Consider the following 25,019-nt stretch of genomic DNA (forward strand, 5'->3'; position numbering starts at 1 on the left):
GATGCCAGGACTTTGAGTAAACTTAAGGAAGAGGTGGGCAGATTTTTAATTAGTAAGGGTTTGAAGGACCACAGTGAATAGGCAAGGAAGTGGAATTGAGGCCAAGATGAGATAAGCCATGATTATTGAATGGCAGAGCAGGCATGAGGAGCTAAATTGTCTTTTCTGGCTCCAAGTTCTTAAGATTCTTACATCATGAGTGCCAAATGACATAATGGAAGCTAGTGATGCAGGTCAAGGCACCGAGTAAGTCCCAAAGCATGCATATCACAGTACTTACCTGAGAAGTTTAAACTTCCAGTTGACAGTTAATGCTGTCTGGACTGCTTTGGATTCCCTAGGACAGTCAAATGAGTTGGCCACAACCACGCAGTCATAAGCTGTTTGTTGTCCCATCCTTACCCTGGTTTATTCATTGATTTACTTAGAGCCGTACCCAGCAAGCATAAAGCCCCCTAAAAACCTCACCGACTAACATGAAATAGTCAGCTCTTTGAGCTGACGTGGAGTGTACCAACTTGTGTCATTGCACCTACATTTACAAACAATGTACTAATAATCTAAACACACAGCAAGCAAGTTTTTCTTTTCTTTCAGTGAAACCAGCTATGGCAGAAACAACAGCTCTAGGTGCTGCTATGGCTGCTGGTGCTGCAGATGGTATTGGAGTGTGGAGTCTGTCTCCTGACGGAAACTCAGCAGTCGTATGGGAGAGATTTGAGCCACAGATAGATCCTGAAGGTAAAAAAATGTTTAGTCTGAAACACTTTTCTGAAAGTGTTCAATGTTTTAAATTACAGTGCTTCACTTTTTTGTTAATTAGAGAAACGTGTTATTATAATTGCAGAATTACTGCTTAAAATGCGACAAGCAGCATACTGCATTCCTTATTTTGGCATTCTGCACATGCCAGTGAAAATAAGCAAGAATCTGACAATAATGAACACTTTTATAACAAACACACTGGTCAGTTTCTTGGGTTGCTTCTTATTGGGATCTGCAGGGTACTTCCATTTGAAAAAAAATGGAAGATTTTACAGATAATCTTTAAATGTTTAGCTCTGTGGCAAAATAAAATTAAAATTGTGTTCCAGTAAATTCTAAAAACTTAAATTTTACAAGTATGAAATGATCATCTTGTGATAATGTGCACTATTTGGTGCAATAAAAGCAAAGGTTTGGTGTAATGTTAAAAAAGCAGGTGAGAATGGGTATCCATGACCTGCAATTCTGCCAATGTGATAAATGAGTCAGTCCCATTCAGCTAATATATATGTTCTGCAGCAGAGATCCCTAAACCTACTTATCACATACAACTTCCGGATTTGCCAGTTGCCCCTGTGTTTCCCTACCAAGATTTTGGTTTAATATTTTAGGCCGAACAGTATACAAGATATACAAATTGTAGTAGAGACATGCAACTTGAACAATGGTTTAAAAGTACTGCCCATCAACCATTGATGGAAACGGTTGTTAATGGGAGCATAGTACACGATATTTGGAGTAATAACTGATAGCTTGAGTCATCAATTTTGTTTTGTAAGTTGCTCCACTCTCCCCCAACTTCCACAGCATGTCCATTAACCTTTTAAAGTATTTTTAAAACACAAGTATTTAGTCAGATTTTGGTCATTCCCTACTAACCTCTCCTTCTGGCATGTATTCCTTTCCCTGCCAGTTTTAATTTGTGAAGTTTATTGATGTGTTTTTTGTTATGATAAAAGCGCTAGCAAAGTTTAGTGTGAATTTACTATTGTGGTTATTGTGTTGTATCTGCACTCAAATCAGTTGAATTTCTTTTTGTGAAGACAATATTTCTTTATATGTATAGCATCATGCACGTGTTTGTACAAAACATAAAAGATATTTTGAGAATGGAGAGTTAATTGATCCTATGATATCAAGAGTTAAAAATATGAAAGCTCTGAATTTCTTATCTAAATCAATGAAGTTTTCAGCAGAGTCTCCCACTTTGCATCATACAACACCAGAAACCATCCAGCCCTACCATCGTTCCCTGTGTTAATTTGTGCCAGGATCGTAGATGGTTGTAGAGAATTCCCTACAGGAATGAATATTGCAGTCCTCCTGAACATCCTGGAAGACTCAACATTGACTATGGACTCAAACACCTGCACTTCTATGCTGAGCAGTATAGAATATTTAAACTCCTACTTCTTAAGACCTCTTGCCTGGTTTCCCCAAGCCAACAAACCCTAAGTCTGGATAACGGTCACCTTCTCCCATATGATACATTGCTCCAGGTGACCCTGCTGATGCTCAAGTATTTGGAGGAGAATTGGCTCTACATAGGAACCCCTGACTTCCGTTATGAATCTCAAAGATCAGGCTGAGAAGTTGCTGACAATCAATGACACAGAGACCTGTTGCCCAAGGACAAATCTGCCAGCTTATCTCAGGGCCTTGCATGTGAGACAACAGATAGAGCAAATATGCATCAGATGAAGCCTAACTTATTTCCACACATGCATGGTGTGTGCAGACACTTCATTATTTGCATTATATCTTAAATCCACCATTAGAACAATTTCATATTCCCCACACCAAGTTTGTAACAGCAGGCTGCCTCTGCCCCTGCTGTGGATATCGGGGCTGCACCAAGGTGTAGTAGTACGGTGAACAAAGTTGAAAAGTTTTGATGTCACCTCAAGATCTTAGGTTCTCTGTCACTGTGCACAAATTACACTTTTTGAAAACCATTCCAAGGCATTTGTGAATGTAATGGTCAGATGAAAGCATTTTGGTTTGGATTTTTGCAGTCCATTTATTTGCAGGTTCAACCTCACACTTTGTGTCCTCTTTTAAGGTTAACATTAATGTGGGGGGCAATTCTCCCAAAATTGCTGAATTGGTGGCAAAAGTGTACTAGATCACAACAGTTCTGAAAGGTCAGTTTCTCACCTGAATCTCTGCGCTCTGTGCAATGCAGAGGGCCCAGTCGTGAATCTCATTAAAAAACCGATGGGGTGTGAGGCCTATTCGCACTGGAATCTGACAGTTCTGGAGCTCTGTGTATGTGTAGTGGCCCCAAACTGTCAAACTCCAGTTTGCTGGCTAGCCCAGAGCCCCCACAGTGCTGCCTCTCCAGCATCCACCACCCCCTTCCCCCCCCACAAAACACACACATACACACACAACCCGATTGCGGCCCCCACAGCAATTCCCAGGCCAACCCTGATACCTCCCTGTCCCAGAATGCCCCAATGCTCAGACCCCACCCCCCAGCAATGGCAATCCCCCCTGCTCCAATCGCTGCCTTCCCTCCATCCCAGACCGATCCCAATGCAGAGTGGTAGCAACATCCTCCTGCCCCCACCAATCGCACCTAGCCCCCCCCCCCCACCACACTGCCCCCCTTGGCACTGTCTGATGCCTGATGGATAGTGCCAAGGTGCCCCCTGGGCATGGGCACTTTGTCCCTTTGGCACAGACTGGCACTGCCAGGGATCCATGCGTTGGGCACCAACCCCACTGCCCAATCCCTGGAGGGTCCCCGATTGTCCCCCCTTCATTCCAGTGGGGTCTCTTGCTAGCTCCCTGAACATCAGAAGCTAATCTGAATCCCGCCAGAAAGAAGTACCCCTGGCAAGGTGGGAGATTTGATCGAGACCCGATAGTTAGCAAATCTACATATTTAAAATAGATTTAAAAAGAATTTAATGACTTACCTGCCTTCCTACTTGTTTCCAGTGTGGTCTGGCCAGCGACTGCTCGCTGGCTCTGGGAGACGTGCATGCATTCCCTGTACATGCGCAAATCCCCGTTTAAGGCCTCACACTCACATCGCCTGGCAGGCACAGATGGGAGAATCGTGGCCATGATGTCAACCTCAGTGCCACTTGGTACCATATCTTTGTGCGTCGTCAGGAAATTGCGTGTAATTCGTTATTAGGAGTGTATGATGGTGAGTTCTCAATCCTTAGTCCTCAAGGGATCACAATGGCTAAGGGTGACTAATCAGCTATGTGACTCTCTTCACATCTGGGTTTTCTAACTGATAGTGTCCCAAACCAAAATAGGATGAGAGGCCTAAGTGTTTGAATCCTTACATGGTGTAGGAAGTATCCAGCCTCTGCTTACATCACTTTTCTTCTTTGCTAGACTTGAATTTGAGAGTTAGATTAGCAGAGCACCGATGACCACAACTAAGATTTAATCCAAGTGAATCATAAGGCCCAAATGTGAATGCAGGACCTGTCCTCTCAGTGATGGTTTGAGTGTTTGCCCATAAATTGGGAAATGGCTTGGACGGCTAGAGGAGATGTCTCCTGATGATCGGACTTGGATTCTAGGAGGAGCTAAACTTTCAGTGGGCGTGCCTTCCACATCTCCCTTTCTCCATGACATCAGGGTTCTCATGTTGTCCCTCATCATCTGACCCGGGCTTCTTGCAGGGCTTCATCTTTTTGCACAGCCAGATTGTGAAGGGCACAGCAAACTGATCATGCAACAAACCCTCTCTGGTGCATATTTCAGAGAGCCATCTGAGTGGTCCAGACATCTGAATCACATCTTCAGCAGTCCTGTGGTCCTATGAGGAAGTGTGTGACGGCATGACCAACATTCTACCTTTCCTTGGCTGGAGTCTGAGGGTGAGATATTGGAGTCATGAGCAAGTATTTAAATGGGTCAGTAGCCCTTATCCTCCAGCAACCCTTCCTGCAGATGCTCTGGTCCCTCAGACATCCCAGGCACCAGCAATTCACTGAGGATGTAAGAGCCATGTCAACTCCCAGAGAACTATGCGCACACGCAGCATTTGCTTTTGAAGGTCGCATACCAATTGCACATTGATGGAATGGATGCCCTTACAGTTGATGAACATCAAGGACTGCTGCCAGGGCCTGCATAGTCACATGACTCAGTGCATTGCTCCCTGCACTTTTGAGAACACAAAGTTCATTGTCAAACCTGTGAATCTCTGACCTGCCTATCCTCAGCCAGAGCAAAGTTATACATAATGATTAACCCTCCTGTAAAGGGCATTGGTTACCACCTGAATGCACCAATGTGCTGCTGACTATGAAATGCTGCATGGATCCCCAGTTGCTCAATGCAAGAGCTAAGGCATGTAAAATATAGTAAATCTTGGTGAAAACCTCAAGACCAGACATGGAACAGTTTTGGACAGTGAGGATTTTAGAGAAGAGATGAAAATGGTGGAAGGAGTAAGCTGTAAGGGGAGACACCATGGTGTGATTTGATGATGAGAGCACATTGCCACTGTATCAATTTGGGTGGGCAGACAGGAAGTATGATCAGCTGTATAGGGTTTGGTAAGGAGTAAGCTCTTTCCCATCTGTGAACCAAATTTCAGTCAATTAACGCAGTACTGTACAAAAATCTTTTTGGATGGAAAGGGTCTTGTTATCATGTGAATAAACATTATGGAGGAAAGTACTGAGAGAAATGATGATCACTGATTACTTGCCTGAGCTTAAGGGGGCAGGTACTGAATGTATGTTACAAAGCTACCAACCTAGCTGGTGAGAAATCCTCTAGATCAATAAAAAATCGCTTTATTCATTTCATAATTACTTTGGGGGCATTCCTAATGGACATGCCAATAGGTAATAGTTTTCAAAGTAATATTCAGATGACTTAATGAATACTATTTTAAATCTTCAGAGAGCGACAAACATTTTGCTAAATGGAAGTTAGCTGTAGAAAAATCAAGAGGCTGGGAAAAAGCAGACGACGACGCTGGTAAGAATTTATTTTTGTAATGGAATTATGGTTAATACTGAGCAAGGTTGTGACAAAGTACACAAAGACGTTATAAATTTTCAAAATTGGTGTGTAAAGGGCAATTTCTTTTCAATATAGTAAGCATGAGTTAGTGCCTTTGGTATAAGGAATAAAGAGGCTGCATAGTCCTTGGGAAAATTAGAATCAGAGTAAGATAAGAGCAACAGGATTTATTGTTAAAAGTATCAATACAAATTAAAAAGGTTATAAAACGCAAACTAAACACGGGCTTGTTTCTAATGGGATACATTTCAAAAGCTGAAGATTATGTCAAGTTTGTACAGAACCTTGGTGAGATCACAGTGAATGGTTTTGGTTTCTATATTACGGAAAGGATATTGAGGCAGTAGAGAAGTTGGAAAAAAATTGCAAGATCGTACCTGACCTAAGAGATTATAACTATAGGAAATGCTGAACAAATTGGGATTCTTCTCTAGAAAAGCGATTACTCCTGAGCCTTCTATCATAGGTCTTTAAAATTATGAATGGGCTTGATAGGGTTGAGAAAGCAACAACGTTTTCACTTGTTGAGCAGTCCAAAACTAGTGGCCATGTTTGTTAGATAATCATTAATAAATCCAATAAGGAACTCCTGAGAAATTTCTTGCCCAAAGAGTTGTTAAAATGTGGAACTTGTTGCCATATGCACTTTATGACATGATTTTCAATTGACATGAACTTCTGTAATATCGTTGTCGGAAATTCCCAAGAAAAGGATACACCTTGTTGAATGTATGTAATTGAGTTTTTTAAAAGTCGTAATCACTACTGAACAACCTCTTTTGTCCTGAAAAATGGACCTTATTTCCTAGTTTGCTTGATGGTATCATTGCTGCCAGGCAGTTAGAAATTCTGTAGACTTAGCATCACAATCAAACACCGGGAAAAGAAAAATCAATGCTGTATCTTTGTTGGCAGCTTTCTTCGAGGTCACTGGTGAGTGTCAGCAATTTTCTGCTGACAGCATATTTAAAAAAAAGCATATCATTTGATGGAAGAAAATTGGAAGTATGAGATCCTTGAGGTTATAGCTTCTCACTACCAAGTAGCTGGTTATAGAGTGAATTTAAACTTAAAATTTAAATTCATGCATTTAAGTTATAAAGTCACCTTTTAATATGTACTTAACAGACTATGCAGAGAGAGAGAGAATTTGCTGGTATTTAACTGCAGATTTCTTTTTATCCTGCAGTATAACGTTGCTGACTTTTATTACCTTGATCACTTCTCAAGAACATGGAACACACTTAATGAGCAGACGTGCAAATAACTGCTGTTCATGCAAAAAAAATCAGAAGTTGAATAAATTTCTCTCCTGGCAGACCAGACTAGTTGTCATTTAAATTGCTGAAGTTTCGCTCTTTAGTCAGGAGATAGGCATGGATAATTGGCAGGTACTCTAATAGCTCACTACGACCAGTAGTGCCCACAAGAATCTGTGTTGGCACTTCAATTGTTGACCAGACTTGTTAAAGATGTAAATAATGGGATAGAAAGCACCATATCCACACTTGTCCCAGGGTAGATGACATTGTAAGAAAGTAGATGGAATCATATAATTATAGAGAGCTATTAACAGATTAAATGAATGACCAAAAATGTGGCAAATAAATTTCAATGTAGGAATTGTAGTCATTCACATTGGACCTAAAGCAGATAGATCAGGTTACTTTCTAAATGGTAAAAAAGCTAGAAACAATAGAAATCCAAAGTAACTGGAGAGTACATACATCTTTAAATTGTCATGGACAAGTACAAAAAAACCCAAAAAGGCATGCTGCCCTCTTGTACTCTAGTTCTCTGGATATATTGATTTGAAGTTATGCTGCAGCTATTCAAAGCCCTGAGGTACTATGTTCAGTCTGGCCATCACCCCTTAGAAATGAAATATTGATCTTGGAGCTGGTGGATTTCATAGAATGATAACTGGACTCCCAAGAGTAAAATTATGAGAAGAAATTAAACGAACTATGAATTTTATCCCCTGATATTTGATAAAATTCCTAATTTGTTTAATTTCTTCTCATAATTAGGAATGTTAAGGGATGATTTAGAATATTCAAGATGTTAGAGGGAACTGATGAGTTAGAAAGAGAAGTTATTTTGGCTGCTGGGGAGTCAGATTAGAGCCAAATTTTTTGGGAGTGGAATTAGGAAACACTTCTAGACACTAAGGGTAGAAAGGCTTGGAATTCTCTTCTGCAAACACCTATTAATGCTAGGTCAATTTTTAATTATAAATAGAAAATTTTGTTTAACCAAAGGTATTAAAGGATATATGGCAAAGTTGGATATATGGAATTTGGTTATAAATCAGCTATGATCTCATTGAATGGTAGAGGAGGCTTGAAGGCTAAATGGCTGATTTGCCCTCTTATTTTCTTATTAAGATCTCAGTCAGTTGTTATTTTGTATTTAGTTGCACAGTTCAGGTAATAAGTAAATTTAATGAATTAAATATTGGAACAATTATTAAAATAAAAATTATTGGATTTTGGGGTGGCTAACCTCAAACCCTGTGATGTAAATTGTGAAGTGGATTTATTTGTTAACTGTTTTTGCCATTTCTATAAGATTCCACTTACTTGTTGCCAGTCTTACTGTTGGGGTTTGGGGGGGGGAACTCTGGCATTTTTACTCTATGTTCAAATTTTTAACAATTTGCCTTTCAATACAGCAGATTTTGTTTTAAATAACTAGATGCAATCTGAACATACTGCAGTTGAGTTGGGGAAAATCCATAGTGAAGTTTTTCTGCTATGTTTCCATTAAGTATTCTAGTAATTTTGTTCATGTTCCTTTCCTTTTTATACCAGGCATTGGTGAATTTTATTTCTTAAGCAGTATCAGAAAAGTATTTATAAGTGAAATGTTAAGTGTAAACACAGCTTAGATATTTTAGTCCTAAGAACATTTTCTCAAGAAGTATGTACCAAACATAGAAAACAAAACCAAAATTCCCAGATTTATAAAAATAGCAAAGATGCAATGAAAGGGTTAAACTTCTTTACTTTTGGAGTTAAAAATATGCCCACTTTTTGACAACATATAATTGAGGATACATAATAGATAAATATACATAAATTATTTTGCTTTCCAAGGTCTTAGCTCCAAAAACTAAGGTGGCATGTTGCCCAACAGAGACAGCCATCTTCTAATGGAACTTATAAGGCTCTGTAACAGTTACCACATCAAAGAATTAATACATTATTAGTAAGTAATGTTGAGATGAAAACCCACAAATTTTAGTGAGCAAACCTTGAATAGAAAATCAAATAATCCTGGGTTCCAATTCATTTTCCATTCAGGACTTCTTTTCTATTGAGTCCATGTGATCAGTCAAAACTGTTTGGAAAACTGTACTTATTACAAATAGGCTTACATTAACAGTGCAGTGAAGTTACTGTGAAAATCCCTTAGTCACCACACTCTGGTGTACCTCTCCTGACAGACAATGATCCAGACTAGTTGTTATTTAAGTTGCTGAAGCTTCATTCTTCAGTCAGGAAACAGGCACGGATAATTGGCAGGTACTCAAATAGCTCACTACAACTGGTAGTCTCCACAAGGATCTGTGTTAGCACTTCAATTGTTGACCAGACTTGTTAAAGACGTAAATAACGAGATAGAAAGCCCCACATCCACACTTGTCCAAAGATAGATAACATTGTAAGAAAGTAGATGGAATCATATAATGTTCAGGTACATTGAGAGAGAATTTAGCATGGCTAATGCACATATCTAGCATGCCTTTTGAACTGTGGGAGGAAACTGAGGAAACTAAGCAGACACTAGGAGAATGTGCAGGCTCCACACAGTGACCCAAGCGGGAATCCCTAGTGCTGTGAGGCACCACTGTGCCATCGTACCATCACCCAGATCAGATTGGATAGGCTGACCAGATTATTGTTGGATTTCATTCTGCAGATGTTTACAGGTAACCCTGCTGAATCTTTCACCAGCAAAATATGAGTTGATTTTTTTAGCTGCAAATTGTACCAACTTCTTCTGGGAAGGCTCCAAAACTCCCAAGGTGAAATCGAAAGTGATCCGCTTAGGACAAAAAGTATCACGTGTGAGGCATAATCTACATGAAAGCATAAAAGCTTATTGAATTAAATTTCTGTAGATGTCTACCAGTAGATTGGTGCTGGTACAGATTGTTACTGGTGACGAACCACATTCAACTCATAGTGGGGAAAATTGGAAATTGTGGATGCCTTGGAGGAAAGCGCCTCTCACTTTGAATCTTTTTACTAATGTTGGCATTTGTTATTTATAAAGTAAACCAGATCTTGAATTCAGCAAGGTAGATTGTGAAATATTTAGCTTCTGCTCAAATTTGTTAAGTATAAAACTCATATCGGGGGTTTTTAATATTTTTGGATCTTGATTTCTGACTTAATTTTATTTCCATGTTTCAGTCTAACTTGTCCGTTAGGTAGTGCATTTGCCATTGTACAAATTTTGTTGTAACACAGAATGCTTGTGTCTGAGGAGGAAGAAGGGTATTTAAAACTAAAAGGCTCGGATTACTGCTGTTGGAAAATGTAACTTAAAGAACTGTCATGGGAACATTTGCTCTTACATGCAGAGTTTTACTGCCCTTCATGGTTGAGATGCGAAGTGAGCATGTAATGGCTGCAGATCTCTGCATCCCACTGAAATAAGTGGAATAAACCCTTTGATGAACTGCAAATCAGTAACTAAGCCAGGGAGTAGAATAATGTTCTGGAGCAATGTTAATTAACTGGCCTGTCTGTGTCACTAATTGCACTTGTAGGAGCAAACCTGTTTCTCAGGCCTGTAATTCTTCTATTCAGCTTCAGACAACTCTGTAGGTCATTGCCTTAAGAAGGCAATAATCTACAGAGTTGAAGCCTTAATCTTACTAATGTGCTGCTGGTAAATCAATATTGATGTGGATGGCTATACTATCACCATAACTCAATGTACACTTGAAAGTCCTTAAGCATTTGCTCTTGGCACCCTGCACCAAAACACACGAGATTTGCGTATGAAGGAAGTGCTTTAATAGGAAAAACGTGCAGGTGTTATATTATGCCAAAAAAACTCTAATGTAGACACTTGGTAGCTTAATTTAGGAATTCCTGAACACTGATGGATATCCACATTTGTCAGTCACCTGGCAGACAAAAAAAATGGATAGTATAATTCACTGTGTATTCTTTTCTTTCTAGGCACTGCAGAATTCCCATAGACGTAATATAACGGGATAAAAAGATAACATGTAGTGCTTTGTGACATTTTGCCTCCAGATTGGCTAGAAATGCCTGGGAATGCTACAATTTTTAAAGAGCTGATTATTATTTTCTTATCAATTATGATGTCTGGACACAGAACATTACTTGGGAGTGCCTTTTTAGGTATTATCAAAGTACAAATATACGCAGGTACTTAAATATCAGAACATAATAAAGAAATGGATCTGTGAACTCAGTACAAGAATTGCTGCGGAAAATCAGATGAAGTGGATGAAAAGAAACCCAACATGGAGTTACCAAATGTATTGTCTAATATTTGAAGTCCAGGACTTGCAGTTTTGTACACACTGAAACTGTGGCTGTCTTTCACAGATTGATTCCTTCCAGATGCTAGAGATTGTATTAGAGTTGATTTGCAATAATTTGCCCTGCTAAAGCATCCTTTATGATAATATGTCTGCTGACAGGTAAGATGATGAGGACAGAAGTAAATGACAGTTAAGTAAAGTTTAAGTTTATTTATTAGTCACAAGTAGGCTTGCATTAACAGTGCAATGAAGTTACTGTGAAAATCCCAGAGTCGCCATACTCCAGCACCTGTTCGGGTACCATGAGGGAGAGTTTTAGCATGGCTTTTGAACTGTGGAAGGAAACCAGAGCACCCAGTGGAAACCCATGCAGAAACAGGGAGAATGTGCAGACAGTGACTCAAGCTGGGAATTGAATCCAGTTTCCTGGTACTGAGGCACCAATGCTAACTGCTGTGCCACTGTACAAAGGAATGTTTTGAGTTATGAATATTTAAAAGTGAACGCCTAAATAAAAATCAAATGGGGTGGGGGGGAACTAATCAGTAGCATAGATGGCCATAACAAAATCTCCAGCAGGTAGGAACATGTGATTACAGTTAGTTCTGAGACTATTAAAACTTAGAATGGCCCTGAGCAAACTTAATGTAGAGCCCTTGAATTGTAGTTATAGGTACTTCTTAATTGGCACATATGAAATTAGCAAAAGTTACTCTTTCCCCATAAAGACAAAAAATTCATTTTTTAAACCAGAGTTGAAGCAATGTGCCGAATGTATAAGAACTGGTTCTCAACCAGGGTTCTATTGCCCTCTAGGGTTCACAGAAAGAATTCAAGGGTCCCAAAGAAATAAAAATGATAATATACCAATCAGAACCTAGATCAGGACAAATGGTGATTGAGATGTCTTTTCAATCAAGAAATGCCCTTCAATGATGGTGAGTCAAAGCTGGGATTTCTGTGCTAACAAAATACTTTTTTTAAAATCAATGGAGTAGTGCCATTCTGGTGGGGGTTTTTTGAAGTTGCAAACTTGGTTTCACCTTCCTCTTCCGAATCCTTTATTAAACAACAACATTAACACTTGGAAGTTGTTATATTATGCATGTATTGTACTACAAAATGAATGTAAACATGGATCTTGAAGAGTATGTGCAAAGAGTTAATTACGTTTTTTCAAGCTTCAGCCTTTTGCAGTTATGAATAATCCAACAGATAATTCTTGCAGGTCATATAATGCCAGCTATTTAGACTTCTTTAATCTAAATGGTCAATCAGAAATCCAACAAAGAACTCAAGAACACAAAGTTCTAATTCTTTGTGCAACTTGAATCCCTTTTGAATCACAGGGCTGTTGATCAATCATGGCAGAAGCAACAATAACATTTAATTTGTGATGAAAGCACAGGTTATCTTCATACTCATTAAATGGAAACCCATGCAGTGCTAACGTACTGTCTGGAATACTTAACTGTGGTTGCTTAATTTAGTATATATACCTAGAAACTGCTGAAAAACCCCATGTTGGCTATCAACTGCAGTACGAAAATCATGCCTGGACAGAATATTGAACGGCTATTAGGCTGACACTGACTCTGGCCAATTCAGTTCTCAGAATGTTTGAAATCCACCATAAATCTGAGTTACAGCAACTTTTGAAAAATTTATAAACCTGTAGGAACAAAGTTTCTGTATTTCTTACAACCATACAACGTAGTGCATGTGCTACTTTTAAACTTGTTTATAATATAATAAGCAAAGTCTTTTGTAATAATGCCCTATTTTAACAGTTGTCATTATGGCAACTCCATATATTCTTTGCTCTTCACTATTCTTCACAATACAGCATGATTGTTAACCTGGTAAAGCACCAAAATACATTCCTTCATGATTGCTTATTTTTAAAAACGAGCACAAAATTGTAGTGGGTGGGTCAAAAACTTTGCACCTCATCAGTGTAGAATTCTGGCATCAACTGCAGTTTACACATTACTGCTTCCAAAGGTGGTTGGATCTTGAGATAATGCATGGTATATTTAAGGCTTTACCTTTAATCGCACCACTTCTTTCACACACATTAAAGATCAATAAATCAAATTGTTGCCGCTGTTCAGAAGTATAATGAGTTTGATTTTAAAATATTTCATTGAATGTTTGTGTCACACCAAATTCCATTCTTCTGAGGTATGGTCAAATCTTTCTCAAATGCCATTGAATTGTAGGGCTGTTGATCCATCATGGCAGAAGCAGCAATAACATTTAATATGTGTTGCAAGCATATTGCAGTGCAAGAATTATCCAGCAGTATATTTCAGTTTACTCAGCCATGACTCTGCCTGATGAGACAGTGGACAATTGAACCTCTTCATTCAATGGATCAGTTGTCAAGATTGTCCGAATAAATAATACATACATCAATATTTATGAATGTTACAAGTTGTGATTTAGCGCGCTTTTACCATGTATTAAAAATTATTTATAGGAATGAATAGAATATGGATTACTTGTAAATCAAGATATTTATGCAAACTAGCTATTTTGAACAATACCTCCTTAAGTGAAAGTTGGGGAAACTAATTTTCAAAGAGGAAAAACTGTGATTTCTTTTGTAAAACAGTAAAATTGATTCTGGATTTTTTATTTACAATGTTGATTTCTATATATAAATATTTTATTTAAAACTTGTACTTATTAATTTGATGAACAATTTAATAAAGATGTTTACCGCCACTTCTGTGTTACTGATTCAACTTTTTATTGTTCTCCATTACTGCTTGTTACAAATGAAAAGGGCACATTTCTGTGGAGTAAAGCTTTCTCATATAACTAAAGTTCTAAACTTTTTAAAGTTTATTTATTAGTGTCACAAGTAGGCTTACATTAATAGTGCAATTCAGTTATTGTGAAAATCTTCTAGTCACCACACTCCACCTGTTCAGGTACACTGGGGGAGACTTTAGCAAGGCCAATGCACTGAATCAGCACATCTTTCAGACTGTGGGGGGAAACCAGAGCATCCTGAGGAATCCCACACGGACACGGAGAGAATATGCAAACTCTGCACAGACGGTGACCCAAGCTGAGAATCAAAGCCGGGTCCCTGGTGCTGTGAGGCAACAGTGCTTACCACTGTGCCGCCCCCTAATTGATGCAAAAGAAAATTTGCTACTAAATTTCTGGCTTACCTTTTACCCTCAGCTTATGTTTTTTAACATTTATATCTTTTTTAAATTTCATTTACATACACTATGCTGTCACACTTGCAATTATAAATTCCTTTCAGTGAATGCTATTATTTAATTTTTGTTTATTACATTTCCAATGGCATCATTTCAAGCAAAAGCACATGTGTAATTTAGTTCTTTCATTTTTTCATATTATTTATACAGTCAGTTTCTATCCTCCATTGTTTAATTAGTTTATTTGGGTGCTGTTCTGCATTATAAAATATTCTAGTTTCTGTAACTCTTGTGCACACAACTGATCAAATTCTTAAAGTTTTTGTCCAACCTTTTTTGTCAGATTTGATTAGCCACTTTCCCCCAGCTCATTAACCTTAATCATGATGATGAATGGGATGGATAGGATAGAGGTGGAGAGACTCTTCCCGCTCAGAAAGGACAGTAGGACTAGGGGGCACAGCCTCAAGATAAAGGGGGGGCAGTTTAGAACGGAGTTGAGGAGGAACTTCTTCACTCAAAGGGTGGTGAATCTCTGGAATTCTCTGCCCGTTGAGGTGGTGGAGGCTGCCTCGCTAAATATTTTTAAGACGCGGGTTGATGGGTTTTTGATAAGCGAGGGGATTAAGGGTTATGGGGAGAGGGCGGGAATGTGGAACTGAGCCACGACAGATCAGCCATGATCTTATTGAATGGCGGGGCAGGCTCGAAGGGCTAGATGGCCTACTCCTGTTCCTATTTCTTATGTTCTTATGTGACTGGCAGAGCCAGTAAAACATGCCTTTGATTTTATAAAGGATTTGGAAGGTGACATGGTAATCATACTGAACCTTTCAATGGTATTAGCAGAGATGAAGACACACGTTTACATTTTGATCAGGATTGCTCATGATTAGGTTAATTTCTTTAATTGGAATTTAGAATTATTTATCGACGGTGTAGCAAAGTTATAGCATATCCCTTCATGCACAGAGAGTACACTATTATACAAAAGTATTCAAGTTTGCTTTGCTCATCGATGATCAACAAGTAATTAACTAAAGAAAAAATTTAGCTCTAACTACCTTACAAACTCTTAAACTGAACTATTTAAAAGGTAGTTGAGTTAAAATCTATAAATATTACTTCAAACAGTATGAAATCCCGGAAGAAATAGTGTTAACAAGATCGTACAGGAAAGCAAATTTAACAACTTTCAAAAGGAAATCTTATCATAGATTCCTACAGTGCAGAAGGAGGCCATTTGGCCCATCAAGTCTGCACCAACCACAATCCCACCCAGGCCCTATCCCCATAATCCTATGCATTTATCCTAGATAGTCCCCGTAATGGTACGGGGCAATTTAGCACAGCCAATCCACACAACCTACACCTCTTTGGACTGTGGGAGGAAATCTACCCCGACATCAGGAGAATATGCAAACGCCACACAGACAGTGACCCAGGCCAGGAATCTAATCCGGGTCCCTGGCGCTGTGAGGCAGCAGTGCTAACCACTGTGTCACTGTGCTGCCCAAATATATATAATAAATATTTGAGGGGGAAAATTACAGGTCATGGTTTAGAATTGCTGGATAGTTCTTTTAAAGGCATTAGGTCTTGGCTGCCTCCTCTGCTTTATTATTCTATGATCCTACGTCAAAATTTAAAATTAGTTACTAATATGCAATTCACATTCCATTACATTCAAGTAGAATTGAGGGTAGAATATCATCTTAAAACTTGATTGATGGTGGTGACTGTAGATTTCCCCCCCTACCAAGGCCTGGTGTAATACAATATCCAGTAGGATAGATTAATCATGGAATGATGCCAGCCAGTATTTAGCAAGCTCATATGGCATCTCAATCTAGTGGACAAGTTCATGCCTGCCACTTTGTTTATCAATCTGTTGCCCACAGAAACTTTAAAGACTGGAAAATGCTCGTCAACAAACTTGTGCTGTGTTCATTGTAACTGACAACTGAATAAAAGGGAGTGGAACACACTTACACCATTTACTTTGCTTTGCTTTAAGGGAAATGGAAGCTGAAAAGAGCCAATTGTTGCACCATCACAGGGTAGCTAAGTAACAGCAGAGCACATAGTTCTTATCACAGTTTGAGTAAGTGCTCAGCTGTGGGTTAGATATACAAATTTGAGGAGCCATTTCTTACCAATCAACAATACCTGGAGCAGGAACAAGTTCTAAGGTGAGTAAATTTTAGTCAAAAACTCAATAACTTGGATGTCAGGTAACAACTGATGAAAGAATAAAGTCTGTTCTTTGTAAAAAAGAGGTATATTGAAGTTTAATATTTGATACGAGAGTTGAGTTAAATCTAAAAATTTACATAAGCAACATTTTCAAAGAAAAGTTATGTGGCTTTCTTGCATGTTTATTAACCTTTATTTTAAAATTTCCTGGGTTTTCTTTTCAGTAAATACACAATAGAACAAGTTAACAAACCAAGGGTTGAATTTTATGATGCTGCTGGGACTCTTTTCACATGGGTGGGGGTCATCTTCTTCTCACCCAGCTCTGATTTGTTTAAATGATAGACTGGTGGGCACCAAACTTGGCAGCTTGCCCACTATTTTTAAAACGATAACAGGCATTTGAGCTTGATTAACATGGGTCAGCTCAGGACTAGCATTTAACTTTGATAGGGATTGGGATAGTGAGCAATATGCATCATTCCCTGCTACCCCCCACCTCCCCCCCCCCCCCCCCCCCGTAAAATTCAGCCCCAAAGTTTATTTTGCCTGGATTAAGCTGAATTTAGATTTTCACATATAGTTAATAACGTATTTTGTAACATCTTTTTCTACACCTAATGGAACATGAGGCAATCCAATTCTGCTGCTTTTATATCCAATAGATTGTCTTCGAGATTGGTCTGAAGCACAGTGTTTTGTTATCTGGTTAGGTTGTTATGAATCTCAACTCCTGAGGACATGTCAATCCCAGCCTCAATTTCCCACTCCAGTTAATACACCTGACTTACTCAGAGGTGAGTACAAGCTCCATAGCTATGAGGCCCCACAAAAACTTCCTGTATATCCAGTTTCTAACCCAATTTTTATCAGAGGCCCATGAGTGTTAGAGTGGGATAGAACTGGAATGTCCTTCGATATAACTTGCTGGGGGGTGGTCGGCAGACTGTGTCAACGATAGGTCCATGGGGAATTCCATAGACAATATTGCAGAAGGAGAAAGAGGGACGGCATTGCTCGAGACATTCTTGATATGTTTGCATGGGTAAGAGGAGAAGAAGCAAGAGCAATAATCCAGCTGGAATTGTCAAATAAAAACAAAATATTGCAGATGCTAGAGATCTAAGATCAAAATACTGTTGAGTAGTATTCAAAATGTTAATCCTGTTTTTCTCTGCTTTTTAGCGATTTCTGTTTTTATCCGAAGTTGTACAAAAGGTCAAGAGAGTTAAGGAGGGCTATGGCACCATGTTCTCAGTCACAGAGAATTCAATTTGTGATAGCAGCCAGCATAGCTTTAGTAGGGGAAGAAGTTTTGGTGGAGGGGTTTAAATGTGGAATGACAAGAAAAAAATGAACATCAATTTCAGAGGTTACAACATATTCAAGGAGTTTAGGGAGGAAAGGTAGTTTGGAAATGGGGCATCAGTTTACAAGGAGAGTGGGAGTGAGAGGGATAGGATGACACATTTTGAAAAGGAGGGCATTACTCAAGGAAAAGACAAGAGGGCAGTGCCCTCAAGGGGAGAAGGTAAACTGAGCTGATATGCAGATTGAAATGAAGGATGAGGAATTGTTTGGTGCAGAGGTTGAAGGGAGTTAAAAAAAAGATTTGAAAAATTGGAGGGGTGTTGGAGGATAATGGAGGATGAGGAATTTAAAAAGTAAAATTCATGGAACAAGCTATGGGGCGGAATTTTCTCACAAAAGTTCAAAGTATTGAAGGGTGAGAAAATGTGTTTTTTCGTCCGTTTTTCCAGTGAGATAAGTGGTGGTAATTTATGGCACTCTATGCAATATAAAAGCTGTAATGTGATTCCTATCAGTAGGGGATGGGGCGGGGATAGCCTAATCACACTGAAGCTGGCTACAGATGGCTCAAGGCACCATTACCCCTCCTCCCCCAAGGACCTCACCGACCCCAACCCCTGATTGCTGGCCCCACCGACCAGCCCCCACCCAAAAGCAGATTTCCTCCCTCCCTTCCTACAGACCTCCTCCCCATCAGGCTCCACCCCCTTGGTGGTGCCTGGTGGACGATGTCAGGGTGCCAGACTGGCAAAGTCCAGCTGTCACTGCTGAGACTTCCCCAAAAACCTGGGGAAGGCTTCAGTCGTCTGTGGTCCCACTGGTGAGTCCATCGTGTCTGGCCCCCATTGATGGGGACCGCTTATGATTCTCAGACAGTGAGGACCTCTGCAAAAGGTAAGTGATCCTGGACAATTGAATTTGTTTTAAATGGAAACTCTATATTATAGCAACACCCTGGATGATTTGGTCAACCAATATCATTGACTAACCTGATTTTCCTCTACCCCTCATATTTCTGACTAGTGTATCATTTCACCAGGGTTATATGCATTTGTTTCCAATATTTACCCTGATTGATCGACTTAATCTCCAGAGATTCTTCCCATGACTGAAGGGAAGTGTTTGATTAGTGAAAGGCTATTGGCCTGAGTCACTTGCCTCAGCTTTTGGCAAATGGTCAAATGGGTTTCATGAATATTTTCTGAGGTTAAGATCACCCTGAGTGTCCATTTCTGAACATTTCATTGTCTTAAGGCAGGAATGGTTTTGTCACATTGTTGTTCCATTTTCACATTCTATCTAGTTGTGGGTGCTAGCCTCCCTGGGAGAGAGTGATGGGGGTCTAAACTAAGACATGAATAGTGAAGGATTGTGAGAAGTTTATCAGCCAACCAAAACCTCTAAATAATCACCCCAAGGAGAATGCCATAAAAGTTCTACACTTTTTATAACACACCAATACAGATTTATTATTCAGTTGCTGATGTTCTGAATGTGTTGAAAGAACTTTGGAGATCCTGGAGTTTTGAAGAGTAAATTAAGATAAATCCAGCATATTATTTAGTCACAGTGGTAACAGAGTTTCCTGAAGGCCTTGAGATGGCCTGTCTTGATATTCTCCTACACATAGTTTGATGCAGCACACCAGATATGTGGTATCCAGTGGGAAGACTGACAAAGACAGTTTACTTTATAAATTGGTGCAGAATGAGAGATAATTCCAGTTCTGTGGTTAAAATTCTTAGTTTGCTCTTTGATCCATCCATATTTTCTCCACACAATTGCCTCCAATGAGTTCAGTGTAGAAAGATTAATTTTGCTGTTTCTTTAACTGCAGCTAAATAACATAACATATTTTTCTTTAACATTTTAGAACAATTATCACACTGCTGAATCACTGTGTGATTATGGCAGCATCCCAGAGAGTCACCATTCAAGAGATGCCTGGTAGTCCTGCTCTTTCTCCTGGATTTGGTTCAGCAACGCTGGGACAGCTGCAACAGCCACAAAAGAACAACACGGAGAATCTGAGAAAGAACCTAAAATATGACAAAAAAACACAAGCTTACAGCAATGATGATGGACCTGGAAAGAGGAGTATTGGCAAGAGTGGTGGTATATGCCCCAGATTCACATCCAACCAGAGTTCTCAATGCTGCATGAGTAATGCAGAAGAAAGTATCACACATCTCCAAATGGAGCAGAGTGCTTCTGTGGAGAATATTTCTATGCCGCACTTCTTGCACACACTGCAACAGAAATCTTTATATCCTTGTAATCCTGAAGAACTAGAGAATCAATCATCAGGTATGCATCGTACAGTTAAACAAAGTAACCGAAAACATGCAGAGTCATATCAACAACAAATTGAATCAGAGACAATAGGTAATGTTATTGGAGATGAGCTTGATGTTAAAGTCTCTTCAAGCCATCACACTTGCATTGATGCTACAGAAAGCACGGCCCCAGAGAAGCAAGCTCCATCTGTCTTAGAGAATCCTGAAAGATCATCTGACACAGCAGTGGGAAGAAGCACTTGTGCAGATCACTCCAGTCCTGGGAAGTCACAATCGGAGCATTATCTTACAGAAGGCCATAATGAAGCAATTCAGTTGCAGACTGTACCTTACAGTGACAGTCTTAAACAGTTAATTAGTACACATTCAATGTCCCATGTTTCTTTCTCATCATCATCTTCATCATCATCATCAGCGTCTATTGCATCACTGATAGAAGGCAGAACTCTGGGGTCAGAACAAATAAGTCATTGTGGAGACCCCAATAATCCCTCCAGACACTGTGTACCACAGACCAACAACAGCATGCCCAACAAAGCTGAGGTAAGTGAAATCCCATACTTTTTGACCTTAAATTGGCTCCAACACTTTAGAAAAAGAAAGCTAATAGCTAATTAATGATTTTTCTTTGATTTCAAATTTGAGTTTCCCGGGAGGATGTTCTCCACACAATCCAATGCAAACCTCAACAGTTTTGGTTTACTTTTAACAATAATGGCTGGGATTCTACTGTCAGCAGTGAAGGAACAATGCTTGCTCTGCATTACACCTAGAGTTTCATCCACTTTCCATGGGATATTCCATAGCAATTTAGGATTACTGGAGATCCTTCATAACGCTATGCCCTCTACAGAGAATCTATGCTGTTTATGAGTAATACAAGCAAAACGATATGTCTTTTCAACCAATCTGTTGGTAGAAACATCACTGTGACATGCAGAATCTAAACCAGGAAGTATAAATTAAAATATTTAATTCATTGTGAAATAAAAAAGCAAAGATCAGGAAAAGAAAGATCTGATCAAGAGAAAGATAAAATAGAAAGCTTTTATAAACATTAATTTCATTTTGAATTTACTTAAATCCCTGATAAAAATTAAATTGAAAGCAATGAGATTCATTGGAAAAGGAAATTTTCATTGACAGAGAGGTTGTTTGTGGCAGGAATCAAGATTTATCTATAGTGTGAAAAATTTATTTATATCTGAATGTGTCAGCCTAAGATTTCTCTATTGTGTTTGGTCAATAACTGGTGTGTAATTGCCCAAACTTTACTCCCTCCAGATATTGGTTTGCCCTAGAAAAGCAGGAGAAATCTGTGAGCAACTTCCAGATTTCCATTGTTAACTAATAAACCAATGCCAAATGTCATTATCCAATTTACACTGTCATAACTGTATGCACTCAGTGGGTTAATTCAAAAGGGTGTTATTAAATTTAGCAGTAACAATATGGCAAATGAGCCTTACTTTTTAAATTCTCAGTTGATAACTGGCATTAACTCGTACAATAATAGGAAAAGAACCAGTTCCAGAGAGTGAACATCATTTGGAATTTAAACAGGGCAGCACATTTGTACATCTAGGTTCATTTCCAGCATTTGAAAGACAGAATTCAGAATGTTCTATTTTTTTTCAATTTATTGATATTTTCATTTAAAAACAATTTGCTGTTTTTGCCAATTATCCATGTAATAAGGCTGACTGCAACCAGAGTTTAATCAGAACTTAAGAACATAAGAACATAAGAAATAGGAGCAGGAGTAGGCCATCTAGCCCTTCGAGCCTGCCCTGCCATTCAATAAGATCATGGCTGATCTGTCGTGGCTCAGTTCCACATTCCCGCCCTCTCCCCATAACCCTTAATCCCCTCTCTTATCAAAAACCCATCAACCCGCGTCTTAAAAATATTTAGCGAGGCAGCCTCCACCACTTCAACGGGCAGAGAATTCCAGAGATTCACCACCCTTTGAATGAAGAAGTTCCTCCTCAACTCCGTTCTAAACCGCGCCCCCCTTTATCTTGAGGCTGTGCCCCCTAGTCCTACTGTCCTTTCTGAGCGGGAAGAGTCTCTCCACCTCTATCCTATCCATCCCATTCATCATCTTATACGTCTCAATGAGATCTCCCCTCATTCTTCTAAACTCTAACGAGTACAAGCCTAGTTTATTCAGCCTCTCCTCATAGCTCAACCCCCTCAACTCCGGCATCAGCCTATTAAACCTCCTCTGCACTCCCTCCAAGGCCAAAATATCCTTGCGTAAGTACGGCGCCCAAAACTGCACACAGTACTCCAGCTGCGGCCTCACCAGTGCCCTATATAGCCGCAGCAAGACATCCCTACTTTTATATTCAATCCCCCTCGCTATGAAGGCCAGCATCCCATTAGCCTTCCTGACCACCTGCTGCACCTGTAAGCTGGGTTTTTGCGACTCATGCACAAGGACCCCGAGGTCCCTCTGCACCCTCGCCTGCTGCAGTTTTTCTCCACGTAAGTAATAGTCCTTCCTACCATTATTCCTACCAAAGTGGACCACCTCGCACTTGCCAACATTAAATTCCATTTGCCAGTTCCTGGCCCATTTGCCCAGCCTATCTAGATCCTTCTGCAGACTCTCCACACCCTCCGCACAATTTGCCTTTCCCCCAATCTTGGTGTCATCAGCAAATTTCGACACCCTGCACTCGGTTCCCTCCTCCAGATCATCTATATAAATGGTAAATAGCTGAGGCCCCAGCACCGACCCCTGGGGCACTCCACTAGTCACCATCTGCCAATCCGAATAGCACCCATTGACCCCCACTCTCTGCCTCCTATTTGACAACCAGTCCTCTATCCACGCTAACACCCTACCCCCAACTCCATGCCCCCTGACCTTCTGCAAGAACCTCTTGTGAGGTACCTTGTCAAACACCTTCTGAAAATCAAGAAAGACCACATCCACCGGCTCTCCTCTATCCACCGCCCTAGACACATCCTCATAGAACTCCAGTAAATTTGTCAGACACGACTTCCCCGTGCTGCGTCTGCTCTATTAAGCAATTCCCCTCAAGATGCCTCGCTATTTCCTCCTTGATGACGGATTCTAACATTTTACCTACAACAGACGTTAAACTAACCGGCCTATAATTCCCCGCCTTTTGCCTGGCACCCTTCTTAAACAACGGTGTAACATTAGCCGCTTTCCAATCTTCCGGCACTTCCCCGGAATCCAGCGACGTCTGGAAAATAACCACCAAGGCATCCACTATCACCTCCGCCATTTCTTTCAGAACCCATGGATGCATTCCATCCGGTCCTGTGGACTTGTCCACAATCAGCCCCTCCAGTCTGTCGAGCACCGCCTCTCTAGTAACAATAATGTCATTCAGGCCCTCCAGTCCTACCACCTTTCCATCGCTAACACCCAGCAAATTATTCACGTCCTCCTCCGTGAAGACCGAAACAAAAAAATTATTCAAGACCTCAGCCATTTCCCCAACCCCTACCACTAAGTCCCCCTTCTCATCCTCTAATTATTGAATGGCGGGGCAGGCTCGAAGGGCTAGATGGCCTACTCCTGCCCCTATTTCTTATGTTCTTTTGTGATAGGCAGAGACAGGGACGTTGGAACAGAAAATCCCACCGCTGCGAACTGTGCTTCAGGACTCGTGAGTTTTCCTGCTCTGATCCCATTTCTCCCAAAAATGGAAGCGCAAAATCGTCCCCAGGGTCTTTTTGTCCAATAAAGATATTCCTTATTATGAAATGGACAATACAATATTCAGTGCTTTGTCTTAACCATGGGCTGAATATCTGCCACTTCTGTAGTCCACCTGCCATTAACTTCTTGAACCTTTGCATGCACTTAGTCCTTGATCACTTGACTCTTTACATCATCCTTTTCCTAACTAATCTCAAGTTTTTTCCCAATTAGTTCTATCCGCCCATGAAAGTTTAATTAATCATAACTATTCTATTATCATTTATTTACGCCCAAAGCTTTTCAATATGACAATTCAATCCAGATGTATTTACTCACCAGAGCCCTAGTGATTCCTGAAGTAATTTCTATTCCTGCATTCTAATTAACTTTTACATTCCAACAGCCACCCTAATTAAACCAGGTTAAATAAAAAACTTGACACAGCTTTGTAATGTTCGTCTATGTGCATTTATCCAGCAATAGCGCCCGTTCAGGCTGACTGCCATTCATTTCTCAGCTTTTTGATGAAGATCAAGTGTCAGACCAAGCCCAAGATGAAGTGCAATGCTTTGTTTTGTCACCTTGGATCTTGTTTGTCTCTTTTGTGGGGACAATAAATTGGATTCAATTCAAATTTGGTTTCTGGAGCAAGCAAGGAATGGATTCAGGGTTGTCCAATCCATTCTGAGCACTGACTTTGTAACTTTTAGAATTGAGTAAAAAAAATTAATTATTAAAATTAAAAAGAAATCCTTTCCTCAGAATAATCATTCCATTGAATTTGTTTCTCATGAAATTACATCCTCAGCAATTTCCAGTTAATAGAAACTTACTCCACCAAACCTATTTCAAGTTGATCAACTACATTCTAATCATATTTCAAATAACACCCATGATATTAGAGTCAAAGTATTTACTTTTATGAATGTATTTGACTTCTGGGTTCTTACATCTGAGAGAGTATATTTCAAGTTTGAAATGCATGGCCTGCTTGCATAGTTTATATTGACCATTTGATTGTATTGACCATGATGAACCAAATCTCGTTT

At 39.7% G+C, this 25,019-nt stretch overlaps 2 protein-coding genes across 2 annotated transcripts in view; both read left to right on the forward strand.

Moving 5' to 3' along the window:
• LOC145353298 (glycerol kinase) overlaps positions 1–12,773 on the forward strand; it is a 95,881-nt gene extending 83,108 nt beyond the window's left edge. Inside the window, exons 17-19 of the mRNA XM_080203920.1 lie at positions 598–741; positions 5,650–5,727; positions 10,971–12,773. Of these exons, the coding sequence (XP_080060046.1) occupies positions 598–741; positions 5,650–5,727; positions 10,971–10,990 (242 nt within the window). The 3' untranslated portion in view covers positions 10,991–12,773. The remainder of the gene's footprint in view (positions 1–597; positions 742–5,649; positions 5,728–10,970) is intronic.
• A 7,099-nt stretch (positions 12,774–19,872) lies between these two features.
• Positions 19,873–25,019, forward strand: part of LOC145352984 (uncharacterized) — an 82,124-nt gene continuing 76,977 nt past the window's right edge. The window contains exon 1 of the mRNA XM_080203290.1: positions 19,873–20,828. Within this exon, the coding sequence (XP_080059416.1) occupies positions 19,896–20,828 (933 nt within the window). The 5' untranslated portion in view covers positions 19,873–19,895. The remainder of the gene's footprint in view (positions 20,829–25,019) is intronic.

Source organism: Carcharhinus amblyrhynchos, chromosome 15 (genome assembly GCF_965287045.1).
Source record: "Carcharhinus amblyrhynchos chromosome 15, sCarAmb.v2.hapA, whole genome shotgun sequence".
In the NCBI taxonomy this organism is placed as follows: Eukaryota; Metazoa; Chordata; class Chondrichthyes; order Carcharhiniformes; family Carcharhinidae; genus Carcharhinus; species Carcharhinus amblyrhynchos.